Source organism: Balaenoptera ricei, chromosome 13 (assembly GCF_028023285.1).
Source record: "Balaenoptera ricei isolate mBalRic1 chromosome 13, mBalRic1.hap2, whole genome shotgun sequence".
Taxonomy (NCBI): Eukaryota; Metazoa; Chordata; class Mammalia; order Artiodactyla; family Balaenopteridae; genus Balaenoptera; species Balaenoptera ricei.
Genome location: NC_082651.1, coordinates 65194539 through 65221720, shown reverse-complemented (window position 1 = coordinate 65221720; position 27182 = coordinate 65194539). Strand labels below are relative to the sequence as shown.

At 35.0% G+C, this 27182-nt stretch overlaps 1 protein-coding gene across 1 annotated transcript in view; it reads right to left on the bottom strand.

The window, feature by feature from the left end:
- SRBD1 (S1 RNA binding domain 1) overlaps positions 1–27182 on the bottom strand; it is a 237638-nt gene that overhangs the window by 94686 nt on the left and 115770 nt on the right. Inside the window, exons 15-16 of the mRNA XM_059942845.1 lie at positions 20644–20735; positions 11365–11447 (exon numbers count right to left, since the gene is read on the bottom strand). Coding sequence (XP_059798828.1) covers positions 11365–11447; positions 20644–20735 — 175 coding nt within the window. The remainder of the gene's footprint in view (positions 1–11364; positions 11448–20643; positions 20736–27182) is intronic.

Here is a 27182-nt window from a genome sequence, read left to right as displayed (position 1 = left end):
TCCCGAAAAGAGATTCATTAAAAAAAATACTAGTAACCAACATTTCGAGTTTACCAAAATTTTTAAGTGAGAGGGTATAAAATTTTATGGTGCGTTCACAACAGAGTGAAAAATATAATAAATGAACAACTATACTGATAATCTACCATTCGTTCATTCATTCGGCAAATACAATACTTACTGAGTATCTATGTGTGCCAGGTCCTGGGAGCTGTGGATAGAGGTGGAAACACCTTGTCCTCATGTGAGAGTTTACATTCCATTAGAGGAGAGACAGTAAACAAAAGAATACTATGATTTCAGAAATTTTAAAACTAGTGGCTGTTTTTTTGGGGTGGGGGATGAGGCGTTTAAAACACTAGGCTCCCACTTCAAAGAGAAAATAAAACTCTCCAGGTAAAGGAGCAACCCCTCCCAATCCTGCTCTCTTCCACTTCTTCCCAGCCACCCACCACCCCAGGAGCTTCTCTCTTCTGAACTCTTGTCCATTTCCTTCCTTAGCCTATTTCTTAGGTAAGCTGTGGGTGTCATCTCCTCAGGCATCTAGCTTCCTCTCTCTCTAGCATCTTCAACTTCTCCCTCTCTGTTTCTACTTCCTTCCTATAAACATTTAAACACATTTAAATCCTGACCTCCTTTGAAAACTCTCTCCTTTAAAGATCTGTATATACCTGTCTCTAAGTGCTCACCTTTCATTCAGTCCTCCATCTACTTCTGACTTCTGCCTCCACTACTCCAATGAAATTATTCTTGTTAGGGTCACCATCAACATTAAAAAAAAAAAAAATATGAAAGACACATTTTCAATTCTTATCCTACCTTTATTTTTTTCAGTGTTTTACAATATTGATTTTTGCTTCTCAAGCTCTCATCCTCCTTAGATACTGGCATGTCCTGATTTTCCTTCTACATTACAAATACTGTAATGTGAATTCAAAACACCTGGAAATCTTGTTAAAATCAGATTCTGATTCAACCGGTCTCGGGTATGGTCCAAGAGGCTTTCAGTAGGGTCTCTTGCTACTCAAAGTATAATCCTCAGACAAACAGCATTGGTATCACCTGGGAGTTTATTAGAAATGCAGAATCTCATGCCCCACCTTAGACCAACTGAATCAAAATCTTCATTTTAACAAGACCTCATGAAGGGTTTTTTTTACTGTACATTCAAGCTTGAGAAGCATTAGAGACCAGTGGTTCTCAAACCTTAGCCATTAAAACACAGATTCCAGTGCCCCACCCACAGAATTTGTGATCCTATATGTCTGGGAAGGGGGTGTAAGAATTTGCATTTCTAACAAGTTCTCAGATGATATTGATGCTGCTGGTCCAGGGACTGTACTTTAAGAAGCAATGGTTCTCAACCCTGCCCGTACATTAGAATCACCTGTGGAATTTTAAAAAGTTTGTTGATGTCTAGGGCCCACCCCAGACCAATTAAACTAAAATATCTGGGGAGGTGGTGTAGGATAGGATTTTTAAAAGCTCCCTTGCCTAATCTTAAGGTTTCTAATTTAGGTAATTTAGGAGTGTGTTGGTTGCGGGGCGGGGGGGGGTAGTGGTGAAAAGAAAATAGTATAGGATGAATGCTAGTCATATTATGGTAACATTATTATAACACATTATACTATAACCTCTTAAACATCTGTTCTACCCAACTCTGCCCTGTAAATAAACACTAGAAGTTATAATGGTCTACAGGTTTGTCCTAGGCCATGTCTCTGAAATGACCATTTCAGGTAATGGAGCAAAGCAAATAATATTTAATTCTTAAAATTCACAGAGAAGAATCCAATATTTGTGAAATGAAAAAATATAAAGATAGTGTTAAAACTCTGCATTAAAGAGTATTTGACTTGCTGCAAAATTAGTCTTAAAGATGAAAATTTGAAAGAATATTATGAAGAGAAATGTAACCTAGTATTAAAAGTATTTTTTCATTTTTACTGGAAAATGAAAACAGCTTTATTATTTTTCTGGTTACATAAATCCTCACAGTAAAATACACACACACACACACACACACACACACACACACACACAAACGTATAAGGCAGAAATTAAAACCAACTGAAAGCCAAAGTTCCTGAGATAAAACACATTTATCATTTGACCCAGCTTTCTTGCATCTTTTTATAAAATTTGACTTACTTAACAAAAAAGTTATAAAGTATAAAGGACACCATGTACCCACCAAACAGTCTAAGAAATACAATATAGAGTTGAAACTCCTGTTGTACCCCTCCCAGTTCCCGTTCCCCTCCCATCTCATGCCTCACTCAAGGTAACCACTACCTTAGATTCCAGTACTTATTTCTATATTCTTACTTTGTACATAGGTATTCATAAATAGTACATAGTATTATTTTTCATATTTTAAATTTTTATACAAATCATAAAATACTATACATATTCTGCAACTTGCTTTCTCTCTTAATATTGTATCTTATGAGGTTTATCCATATTAATATAGGTAGCTCTAATTGGGTCATCTTTGCTCCTATGTAATATTCTACCATCTGAGTATACTACAGTTTTATTTTCCTGTTTTCCAGATGAGGGACATACTGTTTCCAAATTTTTACTACTATAAATAGTGCTTCAGTGAATTTCTTGTACATGTCTTCTTGTGCACATGAGAGAGTTTTTCAAGGCTATGAGTATCTAGCAACGAAATTAAGTTGAAGAGAATCCCAGTCTCTCACTTTACTAGTTTCCAGTTGCTCTCCAAAGAGGTTGTGCCAGTTTACACGTCTACAAATAATGTGTAAGATTCCCAATGCTCCACATTGTTGCTAACATCCAAATTGTCAGACTAACTTTTGACAACCTGAAAGGTTTCCCATCGTGGCTTTAGTTTGCATTTCCCCAACTATTAATCAGAGTGATAATTTTTTTCACATTTTTATTTTGTGTGTGTGTCTCCTCTTCTGTCAATTGCCTGTTCACATCCCTTGCTATTTTTCTGTGGAACTGTTTTTTTCTCTTAATTTATAGCAGATCTTTATAAATTATGGATCCTTTATAGGTTTTATGTGATGCAAATACCTTCTCCCTGTCTGTGGATTTTCTATGTACTGTTTTCTGATTCAGAGATGTTTTAGATTCTAATGCAGAACTTAAAAATCTTTTCCTTTATGGTAGGTAGTACCTTTAGTGTCATGTGTAATTTTTTTTCATTCATTCATGATAAACCTAGTTTAAAATACTGTGAAAATACTTTAAAGTTTTAGAAATCCTAAAAATGATTTTTGTGCCAATGTATGAAACCAGAAGGTGAACTTAAGTAGAAATGGAAATTGATCTAGTTTCATTGTCCAAGGTCAATGACATACAAGGAGTAAGTAAACAAAAGACAAAGGAAATTAGCTATTTCATTGTTAATAATTTAAGGTATTATTGGTAAAAGGTTTTTCAAACCACACCAACATTTCACATTTCTTTTAAAGATAAGTAATGGTGTTATACTAGGGGTGTGTGTATATGTACATGGCTTATTACATCGTCAGTGATTTCTAAGAACCTGAGAAAACTATAGTTAATACCTCAACATAGGAAGCATAATTCAACCAGAAGTGAAAAAACATACCCAGAAAAGACATTTTAAAACTTTAAATTTAGTAATAACCAGGAAATTCTAATATATGAGTTCATGCTCCCAGTCAAGGTCAATTACTTGTTTTTGTTCAATTATAGAAACAGCTCAGTTATGGTCAAAAATAAATGAAATGGGCTTCCCTGGTGGCGCAGTGGTTGAGAATCTGCCTACCAATGCAGGGGACACGGGTTCGAGCCCTGGTCTGGGAAGATCCCACATACCGCGGAGCGACTAGGCCCGTGAGCCACAATTACTGAGCCTGCGCGTCTGGAGCCTGTGCTCCGCAACAAGAGAGGCCGCGATAGTGAGAGGCCTGCGCACCACGATGAAGAGTGGCCCCCACTTGCCGCAACTAGAGAAAGCCCTCACACAGAAACGAAGACCCAACACAGCCATAAATAAATAAATAAATAAAATAAAATAAAATAATAATAGCAGTTAACATTTATAGAGCACTTTAAAATAAATAAATAAATAAAATAAAATAATAATAGCAGTTAACATTTATAGAGCACTTAAAAATAAATAAATAAATAAATAAATGAAATACCTAAATTGCAAGGCTAAGTTTGAATTTCATGCATAAATACCTGGTAAATCAGGGATTCAAGTACAGCCCGTATCCTGGGATTTACAGTTAAGGGACAAGATTGTAAAAACGTTTGTCAAGGAACTCATCTATGTGAATACTGCCCAATTTCTAGAACAACTTCCTCTATGTTTCCTTCACCTTTGCGTTTTATCGATTTCAAAATATTGCTTTAGTATAGGGGGCAAAATCCAGGTAAAGTCATCTAAGTGGATATACATGGGACAGACTCTTTTCTATATCCCACTCTACAATAACACATAATTAAAGGATTAAAATGTTTAAAAAGATTTGGACAAACAATACAGGACAGATGAGAATCCTTATTACCCTTTATATACCTAAACTAAAACATTTCATGATCCCTACAATATTAACTATAAAATAGGTTTTAACAGAGTAATGTCACCACTGAAGAGTTGGGTTATTTTGGTTTTGTTTAGTTTTTATCCAGAACTGATCCCACAGAGGGGGTGGGGAAGTAAAATACAAATTCCCACCTTTGAGGTTTTACGATGAAAAACTGCAGCTGGGAAGATGATTTTCCTTTTACAGTGACTCCTCATTATACATAATAATGAGGAATAAAGATGGCCTGGATATAGAAAATCCACTAAGGGTTCCAGAAACTCATTTTGGAAAACGATTTCACTCTCTAATATCATCAAATGATCTAACAGAGAGGCACAAAGGAGGAAAGGGGACTGCCCTGTCTTTCCTACTTTACTGTGCATGCTCATTAACAAATACAGGTGTAAATGAGCATGGAAGTATCTAAAACACAGTCCAAAGAAGAAATAAATAGCAAGTAAATCCAACTTACTCAAGTTGTACTCTCAGGATATGACAAGGCCAAGCTAAACCATCATTCCCCATGTCCCACAGAACTCAACAGAGCCAACCCTGCATCATCCTGCTCTCACCCTGGAGTGTTTTCTTGGGAGTAACACCAAGCCACTTTCCAGCAAAGTCTTTAGGGGTCAGTTAGGGATATGCTGTCATTCGACCACACTGGCTGCCTCTCACTCCAGAAATAATGACAGGCATGTGTTTTTGAAATCAGCCCTCCCCATTTTCTAAGACAAGGACTGGAGTGCTGCCTTGAGCATTTTAGCTGTTATTAAACCAAAAGTATTTTAGTTTCTATTGAAATAATATTATAGCTTCTATTATTTCATCTATTTAACATTCTTTGAACAGCTTTCATTTTTAAAATCAGCACTGTTTGGCCACTCATAATTTAAGTCAGAATAAATATAAGTATTAAATTTATACTAAAAGCACTTAAAGGTCCCAACTAAAAAGAAATCCAGCCCCACTCTGGTTGTACCGGAAGTCTATTGTATCAAGGTTTAAAATTAAGTGGCCCATCGGCTGGGAAATGGAAACAGATATTTGTTTTACAGCACATTTTTCCTAATACATAATCACTATAAGAAGTTTGAAAATAAGTTAAAAAAAAAAAAAAAAAAAAAAAAAAAAGGAAAGGAAAAGAAAAAAGATTCCCTAATCACACCAACAAAGATATAAATATGTCACCAGCCAGTTACTTTTTTCTTCAATGTAAATGCACATCTCTAGTTCTAAAACACAAATTGGTTTAATTCTGTATCAACAACTTTATTGCAATTTAAAAGTATGTCAAGAGCAATTTCTCATGTCATTAAATCGGCCTTGAAAGCCTAAATTTTTAATGGTTGTATAAATATTTCAACCGGTGGATATACCATAACTCATTTAACTATTTTCCTATTGTAGCTGCTTCCAACATTTTGCTGTAACAGCAAACTTGTATGTGAATTTTAGAAATAGTTCTTATTACTGCCTGAGAAGAGACTCCTAAAGGAAGAACTACCAGGTCAAAGGGATGCCTTTTCTTAAAGTGCATCTTGATTGGTAGTAACTATTTGCTAGAAATAACAATTTACACTTCCACCAGCAGTGTTTGTGAATGCTCATTTCACTGTACCCTTCTTACTTGCACAGATATTTATCATTTTATTACAACTTTACTCGATTGTTAGGTTGAAATAATAACCCCTTGTCTAATTTGGGTTTGTTTGATAAAGAGAGAAATTTATATTTCATCCATGGTGAATGGTATGTAGAGGCTCTTTGTAAATGTTTTGTAAATGTTTTATATAAACCAATATATAAATGTATACAAATCAACAAGAAAATACCAAACTCTAATAATAAAATGTGTACTAGTTACATGTACATGTACATTTGTGGCCAATAACTTCCCTACTTCATCATCTGGCTTTAAACTTATGTTACATAGCACAGCAAATCCACTCTTAGGTATATATTCAAGAGAAATGAAAACATACATCATAAAAACTTATACACAGTTTTACTATACATCCATATCTCTCTAGATAAAAAGCCAATAGACTAGTTTTGGATGGATCCACTGAACAATGCTAGCTCACCTAAGAACTGAATATCTAATGGTAATTTCTTGTTGCTCATTAACCAATACCTATTTAAAAATAAAATGCTAAATCTACGCCCCCAAAATAAAATAAATAAAAATAAAATAAAAACTTGTACACAAATGTTCATAGTAGCATTATTCATAATAGCCCCAAAATGGAAATAACCCAAACTTCCATGAACTGATAAATGGATAAACAAAATGTGGTATATATATATACAATGAGATACTATCACCCATAAAAAGGAATGAAGTTCTGATACATGCTACACTATGGATGAACCTTGAAAACATTATGCTAAAGGAAAGGAGCCAGTCACAAAAGGCCACATATTGTATAATTTCATTTATATGACAGATCCAGAATAGATAAATCAATAGAAACAGAAAATAAATTAGTAGTTGCCCTAGGGCTGGGGAAGAAGGGAGCACTGGAGAGTGACTGCTAATGGTTTCTTTTTGGGGTGATGAAAATGTTCAAAAATTAAGGGTAACAGTTTCACAACCCTATGAATATACTAAAAACCTTTGACTTGTACACTTTAAGTGGGTGGATTTATTCATGTATGTATGTATGTATGGTTTGTGATTATATCTCAATAAAGCTGTTTTTAAAATGTATGTGTTGCTATGTTGTGGTCTATAAAGCTCCTACCAAAAAAGTGGACTTGTCTCTTACTCTAATTTTTAGAAGTGTTTAATACTGCATATTTTTTGAAGCTATGTTGTTAGCATTCTATAATGCTCAGGGCAATTATACCTTCTTAGGATACTCTATCTGTAATTAACATGAAATATCCCTCTTTGACCTGTTTAATGCATTTTGCCTTAAATTCTATTTCATCTCATGTTAACATTGCTGATTTTTTCATTCGTGTGGAATATTTTTCTTCAAATTTCAAATATCAAGGTTGCTTTTTTCTTTAGAAGTACCTCTTGCACATATACATCTTAGTGCTATATTTTATTTTTAAAAGTCTGAGATTCTATTCATAGGGGAATTTACCTATTACTATACTTTCACCTTTACCTATTACTATACTTATTCCTCTCATCATATACTTTTTTTATTTACTATACTTTCTTATTTTCTTTTCTCTGCCTTTGGTTGGAATGATAAACTTTATTTTTTACTCTCATGATTTATATTAAATGTCCTATTTGTGGTTATTATCCATATATTTCAGATTATGTTTTTCTAAAAAATTGTAGAGTTAATCTATATCTGAATCTTTTTCCTGAGAAAGAATCCTAATACTTCATCACTTCTTTTTCTTATACCCTCTCATGTTGAGTTGATCTGATCCAGACTAATATATTTAAAAATGAACATTATAGTTAAAAAACTATGAGACTCAACAATACAGATACACTTTACTGGATATGTGTGTATTGTAAAGCTCTCCACTGTTTTCTTACCTTGATCCTGTTTCCTCACAACAAGCCTTTCCCTTCTTCGGACCTCCATTCCCCCTCCCCACCCCATCCCCCCCGACCCTCCGACACTTTAGGCAGGAGTAATTCCATAAATAATTCTTTCAAAGAAGGTCTGTAACAACCAGAGAAGGTGAATCATTATAGATCCAAAAATGCTTTCATTTTCCTCTCACATTGAATTGCTGGTTTGCCTGAATATAGAATTATAGGTTCAAAATAAAATTTTTCTCACAACTTCAAAACTACTGCATTTCTATCTTTTATTACTTGTTTTTTTTTACCAATAATAGGACTGATGTCAACTTGATTCTTTCCTTTGTAGATAAACTATGTTTGCTCTCTGGAAGCTTTTAGTTAGTTCCTCCGTATTACTAGCATTCTGAAATTTCACAGGAAGGCATCTGAGTGTAGGTCTTTTGTTACTCTTTTATGCAGTATTCATTAGGCCTTTTCAAAAGACTTGTCCTGTCAACTGGAGAAATTTCATTCTATTATTTCTGTGATTATAACTCCCCTTCACTCATTGTTTATTTGAACCTTCTGTTAGATGAATGTTGAAGCTTTAGAAGGAGCTCTACATCATATGACTTTTTGTTCATGCTTCCCACCTTTTTCAGTTTAAGACTGCACTCTAAGGAATCTCTTAGCTCAATCTTCCAATTCATTAATTTGCTTTTAGCTGTGTCCACTCTATTTCACCCGTTTATGTGGTTTTTTTTTAAATCTTAACAATCATATTTTAAAATTCTTAGATCGGTTTAATTTCATTCTATCCCATATTTGTTTCAGAAATGCAGTAACCACTTATCTCTCTGTGAATGTTAATTTAACTTATTTCAGAGTCTGTTGCCTGTTCATTGTTTCTTTGGGTGTTATTTTTTTAAGTTTGGTGCCTCATTTTTCTACCATAGGTTTTCCTCAAACATTTAGTGATTCTTGGCATCAAGATCGTTTCAGAGTCCCTCTTTGTCTGTGTATGCTGTTTCTGTTCAGCACCATGTGCCTCGAGTGATAATGTGGGATATGATGCCAGGTGTCATGTACATGTCAGGAGTTTGTCCTGCCAGGAAGAGACTCCTTGAGCTTCCTGACAATCAAAAGCTACTTGAGGGATCACCCAGCCTCTCTGGCCTCTGTGTTATACTCAGTGCTTTAGCTAGGATTCACAGAATATTGAGGGAGGGGGGTCACCACAGGCTTAGCTGCTCTATACACACCTGCTTATCTAGTCCTGCAGGTCCCCTCCCCACTACTTGAATATGACTCTGCTTTCAGAACCCTACTGATCTATATATTTTCGGGTGTGGCTCCACCATGTTTCATTTTTCTGTGGATGTGATTCTTCAGGCTTAATATCTTTCAAGAATTCCTGAAATTTCTACCCACTGATGGGACCCTTTCTTATTTTTCCCGGACTATTATCAATTGATTCATATAAGTGAGTGTTTACATAGGTACAGATATATATGCACAACTTTTCTGTCATCTTACGGAATTTGGAGTTGTGGATATGCCAGTGGTGGTGGTAATGTAGTTAGAATATCATGAGCTCTGCCTACCATTTTGATCATTTTCTTAGTGTCATTATTTGCTAAATAGTCTGTACTCCAATGTTAATATGGCCATATCTCTTAATCTCAGACTTGTATATCCAACTCCTAGTTTCCTGTATTTCTTACAGGCACCACAAATTTAACATGTTCGAAACTGAATTGCTAACCTTATCCTCACCAAATCTGCTCCACTCAGGCATCCTCAGGACCTTTGGAGCAAATTCTTCACAACTCCTTTTCCCTCACTATCACCAAGTAGTCCCTAAAAATAGATTTAACTTCTTTCCATTTCTACTGCCATTAACTTTGTCCAAGCCACCATTATCTTTCACCTGGAGTAGTCAGAGTCAACATTTAAAAATACAAATCAGATCACGGCATTCCTCTGCTTAAAACTCTTCCTTTACTTCTCATTGCTGTTGGAATGAATTCCAAACTGTTTTCACGTTAAATGCTATCTCAGAATCCAAATCTGGAGACTAGGTCCCTGCTATTTACTTAAAGACCACTTTGATGCCAATAGGTTATTAGCCTCCTGGGTTCTATAAGTTTGACTTTCTCTTTCCTTTGTTCCACTAAGGAACTGAGGTATTCCATAACTTCCATAACTTCACCTTGAATTAATATAACTATAATTTCTCTTAACTATGATGCCTATATCATAAAACTGCTATAAGAGGTATACTCTTTAGTTACTAGGCATTTTATCTATCTGTAGCTAGATCAGTCCCTTTAGGAACCATCCTCACCAGTGAACAAGTCCAGTTAAAGGTTTGGATGCCTCTTGGTCTAACTTGCTCTAAAATGGGAAAACTCCAGTTAAGTCCCAATATATGACCGGTTAGTCCAGGCTTTGACAGTGTGAGCCTGGGTAAAAATCCTAACTACTCTAGGACACAGCTTCTTTTCCTGTCAGATGAGGAGGGTAGAGTTGTATGATCTCAAAGGTCTCTTCCATTTCTAGTGGCCACAGATTCCATGACCTCATATATTTCCTTAGAGAAAGTATAGTACCTATCACTCAAATCTCATGAAAATTATATAGAGGGTAATATTCTATTTCAGACTTAAGAAGAACTTTCATCAAAGAGAAAATAATTCAACTTGAGGTTTCTGGAGACCACTTAAGCCAACATGGATTCATTTTGCCAAGATTTAGTGCTGCTCTCAATTGCCTAAGGAACACAATCTCAAGAACTGGAAATACAGCAGCAACACCAAGAAGCACTATTACTACTATTACTACTACACAGTAACAAAAATGAAAGGTTTTAGCTCATACTGGGAAATGACCAAAAACTAACTATAATAATCAAATAGGAATGAAAACAGGAAAAAAAATCACAGTAGGTACCAAAGGTTTCTTCCTGAAAGATCAATAAAGATCAATAGTTCATACTGGTTTACAAAAAGAGCCAACATACCCCCCTTTCTCCACACCCCTTCCATTTTTATAGCGACGTTAAAAGGAGAGGCTCTTCAGATTAAGTTACTAGTCGTATCTAGAGTTTTAATAGTCTTTAAACTGATTATAGTCTATTATAACCTTTGATCAAAATCATAAAGACCAGGAAAAAAAAATTCTCTCCTTCCTGAATAATTTATAATACCTAACTACCTTCCCACAAACTGTATAAACCTTTGAAAATGGGAACTTATTCCCACTGACAATTACTATGCCAAGCAAGTTTGAGTACTGTCTCTGTATTGATGGATTTCACAAATTAAATGATCCACACTGCTTTACCTGATACATTCCAACTCCAATGTGCTTCGGCTCAATTTTCACTAGCTCAGCTAATGGATCTTGTACACGCCTTGCTATGGAAACTGAAAAAACAGAATCAGAAAACAAGTATGGCTTAATGTGAAAAGCAGTATGCAGATAATTACTATTTTAGTTCCTCATAATGCATAGTTATCCCTCGTTATTCCTCCCCCAAGGAGGCCAACAATTTAACCAAGTTTCAGAGTTCCTTTTTTTTTCCACACAAAAAGTGAATGCAAAATTTCAGGATTAATTATGTCACCAGAACTCCTAGGTGTTCCTGAGCACGAACACATTGAAAGGGTTATACATTTGGAAAAACAAATAAAACACTTAGTTGCTATATTTATACAATTACCTGTTCGTTCTTTAAATATAGTATAGTAGGGCACCTCACACTTTAAAGAACAAGTAGATATTTGTTTTACTTTTAAATAATCCTGCATTGCTATAAACATGATACACATTTGTACATTAAATATGCTTATTAGGACTAGATCCTGATAAAGATGAGTAAATGATAGAATCATATCTTATTGCAATCAGAGATCAAGTTAGTTGACTAGTGAATACTCTTGAATCACCTTGAATACGATTGCAAGATCAGTCTGAGAAGTGATCTGCATCCCAACTGCTTGTTCCTGACAGTCCTAATTACATCCCTTTCTTGACCATCACTTTCCATTTTTAAGAGACTTGAGAGTTAACTTTAAACATCCTTTGTGTCATGATTTTTACTTAGTCATCATATATTATCATCTTTTTAAAAGCCATATGTTATTAACAAAATCTTATAACTAATTTAGCTTATAAGATAGATTTAGTTAGAGAAAAGAAATTTAGTTGCATTGAGTGTTTACAAATGAACAGCTTTTATTTTCTAAACACATGAAAGCTAGTCAGTGTCACCTACTCATACAGAAGGTTGGATGAAATATAAATTCATTAAGTAAAAACATTAAGGCCATTAAAGGAAACCCCATGCCTGTTTTCGTGTTAAACTATTCAAGGTCTGGTAAAAGAAGCCACTTCTTAGAAGTAACTATCAGATTCTCCAGTCACTGATTTGTGCCACCTCTCATCAGAGATAAGATCTACTGTGAACATCAAGTTCACTGCACATTCAAGTCTTTTTCATATCTTTTATTATTACTGCCAACAGACAGTGACAATGGCAGCTTGCAAAGCAAGCTTAGAGAGCAATAAGCTGATGTTTTACAATCTGCCTATTTCTCCCACAGAAGAGATGGGGATTCCAAGGCCTTCACATACACCTTTCTCATCAAATCTCATAAAAAGTTAATTAGTGCAAGCATGCCAAGTTATAGGAGAAATGGTTTCCTTTAATAACCACATTTATAGTCATATGAAAACATATGCCACCAGAGAAATACCTGATATCCTCTAAAACCAAATACAGTCAGGCCTCCATATCTGTGGGCTTCACATTCACAGATTCAACCAACTATGGATCAAAAATATTTGAAAAAAAAATTCCATAAAGTTCCAAAAAGGAAAATTTGAATTTGATGCTCTCAGCAACTATTTATATTGCACTTACAACTATTTACATAACATTTACATTGTATTAGGTATTATAAGTAATCTAGAGATGATTCAAAGTACATTGGAGGATGTGCATAGGTTATATGCAAATACTATGCTATTTTATGTAAGGGACTTGAGCATCCTTGGATTTTGGTATCTGAGACGGGTCCTGAAACCAATCTCCTGTGGATACCAAGGGACAACTCAACTGTATTATTTCCTTATTCTAGCCTTTACATATATTATACAATAAGAGTGATTTTCAAACACATACATACATTGCCAAAATATTTTCGGATTAAAAAAACAACCCACAACAGTAGACCAAGTTAAGGTAATAGGCATCAGAACGTTTGCTGTGTAGGAAGGCAATATTAGAAATTCAATAACAGTATATCAATAATAGGTAAATCTCTCAAATCTACACCTTCAGGAAAACCCACATTATGAAAACCTAAACTTAGAAATTGTGTGAGTAGATCCCATATTTTAACATTTCTGAAATACACAAAAGGATTTTAAACTATTTTCTACTGGATTCCCTCCTAACATTTCACTGCCAGTGTATCCTTTGTTCATCCTAATATTACTAAATATTAGCAACAATGGATTAAAAATGATGGCTTCTAGATGACATATTAATTCTACAATAGTCCCAATGGCTTCTGGAGTTACAGTGTACCCCGTAAACAACCCCTGACATAGATCTAATATTTCTAGAATTGGCATTTCACTTTCAGATGCTGTTCATTCTGTGTAGCATAGAAACCCAAGCATGGAAGAGATGGGAGGCAGGAGGAGGGAGAGAGATGAACATTGTTTAAAGTAGAATTCGAAAAGTAGTATGCTCAGGCTTTGGAGAAAAGATGGTGTTGTTTTCCTGCTGGCAGGATAATCAAGAGAAGGGTTATGCAATAAACAGTAATAATGATCAGGCTGACAACAGATTTCTGAAAGTAACAGACAGATAAGTAGTTCAGGCAAAAGGACTTTAATAGATTGCTGATAAAAAAAAAAGAAGAAGGAGTAAGAATCATGGCCCGAAACTTGGGGCACATTCATATTTTGAGACAGAAAAGAGAAGGAGGAAATGGTGAAAGAGGCAGAGAAGGAATGGTGAGGAAAGTAAAGCAAAAGAAGTCAAAAAGACTTCTGGAACATGTTAAACATAGAGCTACCCTATGTCCCTATGTCCCCAAGTTTTTACTCCTAGGTACATACTCAAAAGAAATAAAAACATTGGTCTACATAAAATCTTGTACATGGATGTTCACAGCAGCATTATTCATAATAGCCAAAAAGGTGAAAACAACCCAAATATCCAACAACTGATAAATGGATGAATACAATGTGGTATACCTGTACAATGGTAAATTATTTGGCAATACAAAGGAATGGAGTACTGATATATGCTACAGCACGAGTGAACTTTGAAAACACTATGCTAAGTGAAAGAAGCCAGCCAATCACAAAAGACCTCATATTGTAATGGTTCCATTTATATGAAATATCCAGAATAGGCAAATCCATATAGACAGAAGGTAGATTAGTGTTTTCCAGGGATTGGGAAGAAGAGGGGAAGGGGGACTGATTGCTAATGGGTATGGGGTTTCTAGGGGCAATGAAAATATTCTAAAGTTGGATAGTGGCAATAGTTACACAACTCTGACTATACTAAAAAATGATGACATATACTTTAAAAGGGTAAACTGTATGCTATGTAAACTATATCTCAATGAAGTTGTTATGTATTTTTTAAATGCAGTATGTCCAAATGTATGGCAAATATTGACTATTTTGCTCACATGTAATGTCAACATTTCTCTGTATCACTGCAACTATTTACCACTGTTTAGGAAGTTCTACTTAACGCAATTGGAAGAGAAAAGAAAGAAGGTATAATTACTCAAAAGACAGAAACTAGATTATTTATTATTACTTGCAGATGATGACTGTCTACTTAGAAAACCCAAGCGAGTCAACTGAAACAATATCAGAACTAATAAGATTTCAATCAGTTGGTTGGTTTCAAGACACCCAGACAAAAACTGATGCTCCACCATATGCCATCAACAACCAATAAGAAAATATCATGAAGGAGAATCTATTCACTGTCTCTCTGTGTGTGTGTGTGTGTGTGTGTGTGTGTGTGTGTGTGTGTGTATTGCGGGTGAGTAAGAAAAATACAATGTGCATAACCTGGATGAAGGTATAAATTTAATGGAATTTCACTGTATTTCTACAGAGTTTGAAAAATATTAGTTAAATGGCTCTAAAGTTTATACAGAAAGAAAGAAATGCATAGGACAAGTGCAATGAAAAAAAGATTAAGGCAAATCATATTATAAGCCACAGTAATTGAAAGAGTCTTGCGTTGTAGCAGACTAGACAGACCAAGGAAAAAGGGAAAAAAGTACATATAGGAATTTCGTTTTTTGTTTGTGTTTTTTTTTTACATGGAATTTCGTTTTTAATAAATGGTAATTTGTTAAACGGTAATGAAACATATTGTGTAAAGGAAGACAGTAAAAAGCAGGGAAAAGCAGGGAAAAGGAGCTTCGACTGAGTGAAGATTATCATCCTAAAAGGTAAGCAACCAGAGCTACAGCCATATGCAGTAGCACTGAAAACAACATTTCCCCCTCATTCATAAGGTATCTTATATCCAAAGGACAAAAGGGGTTCTATTGGTTTTGGTCTTCAGTTCCATGAAATACATAGAATCTTAAAGCTTCTAGAGCAAATAAATGTATTGCTTAAAAGACTGTACTAAACTGTGTTCTCTTTAAAATTTGCCTTACTCTGTTATCTGAGAATATCAAAGTGGAAATCTTTATTTTTAAAGTCCAATACTCCTTTTTTATACTTCCTCTTGCCATCAGACAGCAACAGAGGAATCCCCATGCTGTCTTATTTCATTCAACAACTCCTAATTAGAATTTTTTTCACTAAAAAGCTTATTAAAATGTAGTTTTAATGCTCTTAATGCAAATTTATTATAATCTTGATCCTCTAATTAGTAATTACATTTTTCAATAATGAGCTGACAAATCTGTTGACCTAATATAAATACTCTATATCTTGATTGCAGTGGTTGTGGTTACCTGACTAGTACAAGCTTTTCAAAATTCATAGATGGTGTACCTAAAAAAGGTGAATTTTACTTTATGCAAATATACCCTTAAATTTGAAAGAAATATCTTTTCTCTAAGGATATCAAACTTTTTCTTTATTTTTCTTCTTTCTGTATAGTCTCTACTTCTTCCATGTAGTGTACCCCACCTCCCACCCCATATTTTGGCATCTGTCTTTAATAGCATAAGTTTTCCTTACATGTTAAGTGACCCTAGACTTTCCATCAGGGGTAGGGTACTAAAAAGCTGACTGTTAAGTGCTTTGCTCAAAGGTGAGGTTTGTCAACTGTGGGCTTCACTATAGGGTGATTTGGCCATTTCTTTGTGAAATCTCTGATCTCAGTTTCTTTAGGTGTTTTCTCTTGTGTTCTCTTGTGTTCTAGCCAGAATCCCCTAGTCTCCCACATGGAAGATTTAGTCCTCTCTAAGGTACCTACAACAGCATGTCAATAATTATTTAATCTTTCTTTTTTTTAGTAGGTATTCCCACTCTCACTTATAACCCATGTCCTCCAGTGTAGAAACCTTCGGTTTAACCCTCTCTAGAGAACAATTCTCCAGTCTTCTGCAAAAGTGGAAGAAGGGCAGTTACTCAACGTGTGTGGAATGGGAGGTCTAATTCATTTCTTCTTTTTTTACTGATGTGAAATTCACATAACATAAACTTAACCATTTTAAGGTGTACCGTTCAGTGGTACTTAGTATACTTAAAACACTGTGCAAACCACCACCTCTATCAAGTTCCAAAACAGTTTCATCACTCCCAAAGGAAACCCTGTACACATTAAGCAGTCCCTCTTCATTGTCCCCTCTTCCCAGCCCCTGGCAACCACCAATCAGCTCTCTGTGTCTGTAGATTTGCCTATTCTGGACATTTCACATATATATGCAATCATACAATATGTGACCTTTTGTGTTTAGCTTCTTTCACTTAGCATGTTTTCAAGGTTCATCCATGTTGTAGCCCGTATCATTACTTCATTCTTTCTTATGGCTGAAAATACTCTTCCATCGTATGGATAGACCACATTTTGTTTATCTATTCACCTGCTGATAGACATTTGGGTTGTTTCCAGTTTTGGGCTATTGTGAATAGTGCTGCTATGAGCATCTGTGTACAAGTATTTGCTGAGTACCTGTTTTCAATTCTTTTGAGTATATACCAAGGAGTGGGATTGCTGGGTTATATGATATTCTATGTTTAACTTGATCTCACTGCTTTTTAAACAGACTTTCAATCAATCCTCCTATTTTAGACCCATTCTCAGCCCTCCCAAGATACTTCTAAAGGTGCTTAGTGCATTTCCTGAGTCTTTAGGGTTTCTACGATCTATTTCAGGTTAGCTCTGTTTTCTACAATGCTGTCTCAGTATTCCACTTTCTCAAGTTGGCTAGATCTCATCCGGTTTCCAGCTTCAAAACTATTGTTGCCGTTATCTCCTCTCCCATTCTCCTTGTCCTAGTAAGTTTATGCCTTCATTCTATCAAGTTACTGTCATTTTAATGAGATTTCAGAAGAGAGTGAAGGAGTAACAGGTATATTTAATCTTCATTTTAAATCAGAAATCCATAATAAATGTTTTAATACCAACTATCTATTATTCTATCCATCCAATTTAAACTGTCTCAGTACAATGAATTTATTATGAAGGGAATGTAAGCATATATAAGGATAACTTCTGTTTTCAATAAGCTGATAAACTGGTCAAGAAGATGTAGTAAGATAAAGGTCATTTTCTTACATATGTTTAACACTTGTATGAATGTTGAGGTTCCGTTATATTTGATATGGTAAACTTATGGAGGGTTGAAAGGTAAAACCCACACCCACAGATAGGTCAGGTCTCAGATGAAGTATGAAGTCATCCCAGGCATCAATCACTAGGAAAGAGAAAGATTCCTAGTGAGAAAACAGGAACTGAAATGGAAGTGGGGCCTAGAAAGCCAAGAGTGGAGACTCTCAGTTAATTTCAATATTTGCTTCCAGGACCAGACTTTGAAGACTCAGAATGTCTAGGTAGGTGTTTTGAGTTGATATGGGTCAAACATAGTCACTGCCAATGTGGAAACAAGCTAAGACAAAGAAAAATGGCACACCTGCAGTGAATCACAAACTGAAGACACAGCTAGGTTTTGAAATCAGAGTAATTAGGACTATATACCAATTCCCCTTTTTATTATTTCCTATTTTCATAGAATCTTGTTAGAATGTTGTGATCTTGTTCCCTTATAATACTGTGGCAGTTATGCACCCACATGGGCCAGTGGTGAAGAGGAAATAGCAGCCCCCTTAGCAAAGGGAAGTCTGAGGGACTGCCACCTCCTATATAATATTTTTCTAATGCCCTGTTGGATGATTACCTTTCAGTGCCAACTTGGGAGGCTCTGAATTTTACTTTTTATAAAGAAAAGTATCCCTTTATTACAGAAGTTACGTACATAAATATTATGTTCACACTTAGTTGGCTATGCGGCCTCTTTAAGCCTTGGTTTCCTCATCTGTAAAGTGCGAATAATAAATGACTCATAGGGCAATTGTGAGGATTAAATAAAATAATCCTGGTAATGTATTTACCACAATGTTTCATATATACTAAGTGCTTAAAAAAGATTAGTGTTAGCAGCTCCCTACTCCTCCTATTATTATTATTACTACTGTTATTACAAGGCAAGTACCAAAAGAGAACATGGCAAGGAGGCAGAGACCACACTGAGTTGATGTGACAGGGAAAAGCTTCACTGAAGAAGCAAGATTTTGAGCTGGGATCTGAGTTTGAAAAGATGACCATTTTAGGGAACTTCCCTGGTAGTCCAGTGGTAAAGAATCTGCCTTCCAATGTAGGGGACGTGGGTTCGATCCCTGGTTGGGGAACTAAGATCCCACATGCCTTGGGGCAACTAAGCCCTCACGCCTCAACTAGAGAGCCCGCATGCCACAAACTACAGAGCCCAAGTGCCACAGCTAGAGAGAGAAAACCCACACACCACAACTAGAGAGAAGCCTGCGTGCCACAACGAAGACCCGAAGCAACCAAAGAAATTAAAAGAAAATAAATAAATAAAATAAATAAATATTTTAAAAAGAAAAAAGAAAAGATGATCATGTTAGTCAGGGGACTGTGTCATGGAATGAACAACTGAAGAGAAACTACAAGTTCTTTTGGATCAAAAAAGAAGTTTTTAACTTTAGATTAATGCAAAAATTTTCAAATACATATCACCAGGTGTAGATTTCAAGAACAGTCAATGAAATTTGATGAGAATATTTAAGGAAAAAAAATTAAACAAAAAGTCTATTTCCCCTAATTTGGAATTTCCCCAAATTGGGGGATTAAGAGATACAAACTACTATATATAAAATAGATAAACAACAAGGATATATTGTATAGCAATGGGAATTATAGCCATTATCTTATAAGAAGTTATAATGGAGTATAATCTGTAAAAATACTGGATCACAATGCTGTGCACGTGAAACTAATATAATATTGTAAATCAACTATACATCCATTAAAAAAAAAAAAAATAAAGCAGTAAACACACATACACAAGACATTTCTAACAAAGTAGTCTAAATATCCACCTATTACACAGAAAAATGCTCTGACCAGATCTATATTTTGCTTGTGATACCAATTATTGTCATTAGATGTACCAAAATATCTTTTTTTAAAATAAATTTATTTATTTTTGGTTGCACTGGGTCTCTGTTGCTGTGCGCAGGCTTTCTTTTTAGATGCAGCAAGCGGGGGCTACTCTTCATTGCAGTACTCTTCGTTGCAGGCTTCTCATTGCAGTGGCTTCTCTTGTTGTGGAGCACGGGCTCTAGGCACACGGGCTTCAGCAGTTGTGGCATGCAGGCTCTAGAGCACAGGCTCAGTACTTGTAGAGCATGGGCTTAGCTGCTCCGCAGCATGTGGGATCTTCCCGGACCAGGGCTCGAACCCGTGTCCCTTGCATTGGTAGGCGTATTCTCAACCACTGTGCCACCAGGAAGCCCTCAAAATATCTTTAATTTCTTCACACACAAGATTTAAACTATTCCACATCACAGAAATCAAAGCAATTTTATACAACTAATATCAAATCAGGCTGATTTAAACAATACAGTAATGACAATTCCTATTAGCAAGGCAAGAGAAACCGGTCATTTAACAAATATTTAGCTATAGCCTGAAAGTCTGTGCATGTTTATACATTTGCACTTTAAATATTTTATGTTAATATATTACTTTCCTCCAACAAAAAGCTCTAATAAGTAATATTTTGCAATAATAATAAGAGAACTGAATATTTTATTGTTTTTACTATTAACTCTCTAGCATTTAATTTTACTAAATATGTTTTGGGCTAATTTTTCACCATACTCTAGAATACTATGCAGTGTTCTTTAAAAGTAGTATTCTTCCACTTCTTTTCCATAATTCCCAGTACTATTCCAATCAAACACTTTCTTTCTAACATGACTGCAATATATCTTCTAAAATTTCTTGGATATTTAAATATTTTGCTTGCTACAAATACAAATCCAAAATATGAAAATCACACGCTTTAGTGATCATGCACAGTTTCTTACCTGCACTTCTCAAATTAGGGTCCAGTCCTGGCATCTCTTTATTAGCTTCAGGGCTGACACTGTAGACTGATGCTCCTGCTTCACTGACGATACTGAAAAGAAAGAAAAGGGGAATATCATTTTCCAAACTTTCTACCTGCCCAAAGAAAATAAATGAATGAGACTAGGTATTATAAGAAAAGAAAACTGCAGGGCAAAGCACTCTCTTTATATTTCAATGATACCTATACTATTTAATTTTACATTAACTTAAAGTGATTAAGCAATGCTTGTTTTCTACACATAGGAAATACACAGGCTTAAATCCATAATGAATTCATTCAGTCATTTTCTGTTTAAATGAACACCATGGATACTCCTCCATGATGCCAACATCAAAATTTTCAGAATACTTAGCTCCTCTTGTGTTTATAATCCATTACTGACTGACATTTATGACTCCCTTCTGAATTAATCATTCTAAAGCATCTTGGGAAGCACAGACATGTGTGTGGATATGTGCATATGCAGATATACACAAAAAACCATTGCCATAAACACTGCCATTATTATTACTTGGTTATAATTAACAACCACAATGTGAAAAGGAAGGGGATCAGACAGGATCCCACTTCTTTTCAGGAGGGTCTGAAATCATCCTTTTGGTGAACTTGAAACATACCACTTCAGGCAGGTGTTAAACCACTTCATTTCATCATTTCTTTAATCAAAGCATCAGACATATCATCCTGTTCCTTTCTTCTTTGGCTCCATATACTTTACAATCCACAATGGCAGCACTCTCTTACAGATGACGGTTGTATAGTGGTTGACATTTGTACAGTTTACCAAACATTTTAAAATTAGAGGCTTTCTTTATGACATTATACGTAAAGAAACATCATCTATTTTAAGTATTTACAATACCTTTGGTTCTCTACCATGTGACCATCTAGATGTCACAATTCAAAAGCAGAAACATGTTAGTGCTAATTTTTAATCCACTCTTAGAAACCTCTCCCATTCTCTGCTCTTCAGTAGTTACTTCAAGTGTGAGACAAGTTGAGCAGATAACTTTTAACATATTGCCCCACTGTAACAACTCAACACTGATAAGTAAAATGTGAAACGGTTAGTTTGCTACTCCAAAGAGTTCTTTGAAGAACTCTTGATTGAACTTTGACAACAATTATAAACCACAGAGACTTGAGAAGATTATTTGGGGGCAACGAGAAGATTTATATCTTTTGCAACCAAGATCTACTAACCCAAACTTCATAATAGGGAAAATGAACACTCTGCAATTGAAAAGCAAGGCTGCTCATCCTGTTCCTCATCAACAGCATCATCAGGATACAATAAGAGGTGCATATTATATACAAAGCACAAAACCAACCCCTTTATGAAACTTAGGATAAATAAGAATAGTCAGCCATCAGCCATGGAAAATTTGGTTTCAAACACAAATGAACAACACTCAGCCTAACAAATTTTTTTCTAAAAAACCAGAGTATCTGTGAAGTGCAGAGAAAAGAACATTTTAAAAAATCTTACCACAAATCTATTTTCTGTCATTGCCAGAAGCCTCCAAAATTATCTCTATTTGAGCAAAGGAACTTAAATGGTAAATAAAAATTCCCATTAACTGTGGGCTTCAGCAGTTGGGTACCTGAGAATTTGCTGGGTGATTCACTGTCTCTTGCAAGTTATAATTCTCAAAAGACTGAGGGAAACTGTTGCAAAGAAAAACACTCAGATAATAAATATTCCTCCAAATACCATATTGCCACTTCTTTTAAACAGAGGAATACAAAACAGATGTGACACGCTGCACCCAAAGATTTTAGATTAACATTAATATTAAATCAATACAAAATGCAGTAAATTTCATATGCTTCAGTTACTAGACAGCATGGGTCCAATAAACTGTTCAGTACTATGTGCAGATCAGAATGCTTAAATAATCTAAATGAAGAGAAAAAGCTCAACACTGATTACTTCAATATAAAACATATAAGGATATAAGAAGTATATGTGGCAAGAGTTAAATGAAAGAAATCAAGCTGGGAGTGGTGATGATTTCCAGGAGAAGCTGCTAAGAACAAAAGTTATAACTTTCCCCCCCTTCCTTTTTTTCTTTCCTATTTAGAGTTCAAGGATAGGCATTAAGTAGAAAGTATGCTAGATTTTACAAGGCACCTTCTGTTTATTAGGAAGTTTCCCAATAAACTATTATAAAATTATTCCAATTATCTCTAGTATATTTTGAGGAAAGCAAAAGTAAACTTTGCACAAAATACAGATATCTAACATTTAATACGTATTATATGTCACAAAACAAATTTCACTCAGGTGTAAACTAATTTGGCTCATAATCTTAGCAATTTGATTATTTTATTTACTTTGCCATAAAGCAGACAAGACTCAGTAAAATTGATAATTTTGGGGGAATTTAACTGACACAGTTCTAATTGAACTCAAAGGTTTTGAGATTATTACAGTACTTGAAGCCTTTTCAAATTGTTTGTTTAGACAAATGCCTAAATAGATACATATGGTATATCAAACTTTAAATATATGAAAGTACACTTCAGAAGCTACCACCGGACTTAACGTTTTACCAGATCTATGTGTTAATGTGCTAATTCTCTAGAATTAAACTGATAATTTTTAAAGCACTTTATCTAATTCAGCACTTTTCTAGAGTCTTTCTAGGTTTTTTAATTTGAAAATATATACATATAAACCACACACTCATAACCTAAAACACAAGTGAAATGCCCACAATATAGATGCATTTATTTTTAAATTCATTAAAAAATTTTTAACAAAAACTCTCCAAGTTAAAAATGCCAATTTTTGTTACCTCAAGTAAAATTCAATGCTGTTACATAAATCTGATCATTTATCAATATAACGTACTTTATTTTTTAAACAAATATATGTTTAAACCACAGAATTTATATCTCCACAGTTTATAAGTCTCTTCTACCAAGATAAATTATATGTTGATGAATCTTTTAAAACCACGTTTGCAAGTACTTTTCTTACAGTGCCTATTCATTCTGACAGTAAAAGAATGGCAATTTCTTTTGCCAAATTGAGATGGGAGAATTTTTTTATGAGAGAGGAAAACTAGCTGTTTGTTTTTTTTTAAGTTATTGGGCTAATAGTTTTCACATTCATTTACAAGATTGCTTGAAGCCTCTGTATGAGTCTCCTCCCCCTTCTTATTTCCCAAATATGAAAATAGCTTTTTTGTTTTTCTTATTTCAAAATAAATTGCATGCTTCCTATGTTAACAAGAAAATTCAATTCAAAGTTAACCTACTTAAATGAAAACACAATTAATATTTATTAAGCTATCAAAAATCAGCCAGGATATATTTGCTTAAACTAATAAAAACTGATGTTTTTCATTTTTTATAAAAGTATACTAGAATTGCTTAAGTGTTACCAATATCTAGAAGCTTCCACCAATATCTAGAAGCTTCCTTTTCCTTCTGCCCACCAAAAAAAATAGGTACTAAAAAGCTCCGATACTAAATGCACAGCTCATTTCACTAAAGTTTTAAAAATAATTTATCTAAAAAGAGTTCTTCCAAATTTTCAGACTGAGAAACATTCATATGAAGAGAGGGTAGGTAAATGACCTAAGTTTCTCAACAAGTAACAGAAAATGCTATAAAAAGTTAATCAACACAGATCTTAATTCTTTGCTTTGCATATGAGAACCTGTTTTGAAGTATGAAAGGATAGCTGTTTGTATTTTGGGGATAGGAGACAAGGCCAAAAACCAGACCACCATAAATAAAAGGGGCTCTAGGATTTAATGTTTAAAGGATACTTATTTCTAAAAAAACATCAAAGCAATTTTAAATTCCTTTATTTAGTGATGAATTGTCATTTCAGGGAGCCTCAAATGAGCAATACCTAGTCACTTTAAAAACTAACGTGGGAATTCCCTGGCAGTCTAGTGGTTAGGACTCCACGCTTCCAGTGCAGGGGGCACGAGTTCGATCCCTGGTTGGGGAACTAAGATCCCGCAAGCCATGTGCACAGCCAAAAAAAAATTTTTTTTAATTAAAAATAAATAAAAACTAAGGTAATCTCGTGATGATAAGGATGCAGGGAAACAAATAAAATTCTATACTATTAAAGATATTTAAACTGTAAAACTCTTTTGGATGGTAATTTGAAAATATAGATCAAAAGTCACAAGAATATGCATTCTTTCTGAACTGGCTATTATATTTTTAAGAATTTATATGAAGGAAATTTTAATTTACACAAAAAATTAAACAGCGTTATTCATCACAGCATAGCTCCGACCAAAAGAAACTGAAACCAAAATGCCTATCATTAAAGAGTTCTTTAATGAAAACCTATACTGTCATTAAAAATTACTGTTGTAATGTATTAACTGGAAAGGCTGGTTATAAAACTAAGACATGAGACCAACTTTGATATTTTTAAAATATAGGTATATACAAAAGAAAAAAAGGTTTATGTTAATATTAATAGTACTTAACTATGAGTTATTCCTTTAAAAGAATTCTTATTTCTTTAAATTTTTCTGCAATAACTATAATATTTATTTGTAAAAAGAAAAAGTTTAAAATTTAAGTTTCAAATGACCATTTTTTACCTGGCCAGGAGATCCAATATTGCGTAATAGCCAACATTTTTTTTTTTTTTTTTTACCAAACTTTCTTTTAAAGTTATCAAAGTTATTTTGAACTTAAATGTGGGTAAATATATCATTTGTTAGTAATAACTTCCAACATGACTCCTAGGAGACCTCAAATAATAATATTTTATGATATTGTTTTATAACATGAAAGAAAGGTCAAGAATAACTCTAGATTTGTACATACAGGTCATATAAAAAGCAAATGCACAATGAAAAATTTTATAAGAAAGTACATATAATATACATTTTTAAGTTGTACTTAGTCCTTGGCCTGTGAATCCAACCCCCATGTTATTCTTCATGAACACCACGGCACAATCAATTCACTACCCACAACAGAAAAGGTGTGAGGTGACACAGTTGTATACCAGGAAAGTAGTGTGTGTGGGAAAAAAAAAAACACTAAAGGTAAAATATGGTGAAAAAGAAAAAGAGCAGAAATACACCACCTCAAGATTTCAATGGCACCAAATTTACATGTAGGTATGTAACACTAGCACCATCTGGTGGAAGACCAGTTAGAAGCCATTCTCCAACTATCACAGTTTTTTTTAAAAAATTCTAAGCTATCTTTCAAAGAATGAGCATTTTCCAAAGAGAACGAGTCTAGCAATGGTACAGTAATTACACAGAGGACCCATAACAATCCTGTGAGAACTTAAAATGTCTACCAAACAGAGGGTGAGTATATCCCGGGATCGACATCTTATCACATCCACAGAGCAGTATTTCAACAATATAGAATTCCCTTGGCTACTTTTCCTTCAGTGTCTCATACCACATCAGATGAACACTTTCTAGCCACAAAAGAAACCTAAAAAGGACAAACCCAAATTGGCAACTACCAAACAGAACTGTAATTTGGAATTTGGGGTTCCTCAAAGTAACAGCTACCAACTCTTCTGGGCCATAAACATAACAATAGTATTCATTCCACATGAGAATCTGATTCTGGTTTATGTTCACAATGATGCTGAGCTGCTACGATGTACCACAATGTGCCAAAATATTACACTTAAATCACTTTTACTGCTGTCAGTGGGCCACTCAATTTGACAAAATCACTGGTACCTTCAAATGCCATCAAGGGGAAAGCCAATCAACAAACTGAAGGACAAAGATGGACAGCTTCTCTCTATTTGTAGGTTGAGTCCCTCTGCTGAGGTAGAAGCAGTTTCTGACAAAGAATGGAACCAGCAGAAATTGTCGGTCTCCACCACTCTCCAGGGTAAGCATTCCTTTTATTTTCTTTCTCCCTTCCCTTCACTGTCTTCTGTTTTCCTTTTAAAAACAAAAATCCCTCCTTTATTTTTTTCCCCCCATCTATGTTTGAGTCCAACATGAAGTTGTTACAAGTACTGCACAATACCACTAAAGGGAGCTCAAGGAAAAAAGTCACAGGAGCAACCAACCACAAGGCCTGATGCCTAAGTGGTGTTAGACTAGGCACAAGGACAAGGGCCCCACTGAACCAAGACACGAAAAGCAGGCTTGAAGAGCAGAACACTGGGACTTCCCTGGTGGCACAGTGGTTGAGAGTCTGCCAGCCAATGCAGAGGACACGGGTTCGAGCCCTGGTCCGGGAGGATCCCACATGCCCCGGAGCAGCTGAGACCGTGTACCACGGCTGCTGAGTCTGCACTCTGGAGCCCGTGAGAAACAACTGCTGAAGCCCGTGCACCTGGAGCCTGTGCTTCGCAATGGGAGAGGCCACCGCAATGTGAGGCGCGCACACCGCGGGGAGGAGTGGCCCCAGCTCGCCGCAGCTGGAGAGGACCCACGTGCAGCAGTGAAGACCCAACGCAGCCAAAAAAATAAAATTAATTTAAAAAAAAAAGGAGCGGAACACTAACTGTGAAAGAGGCTG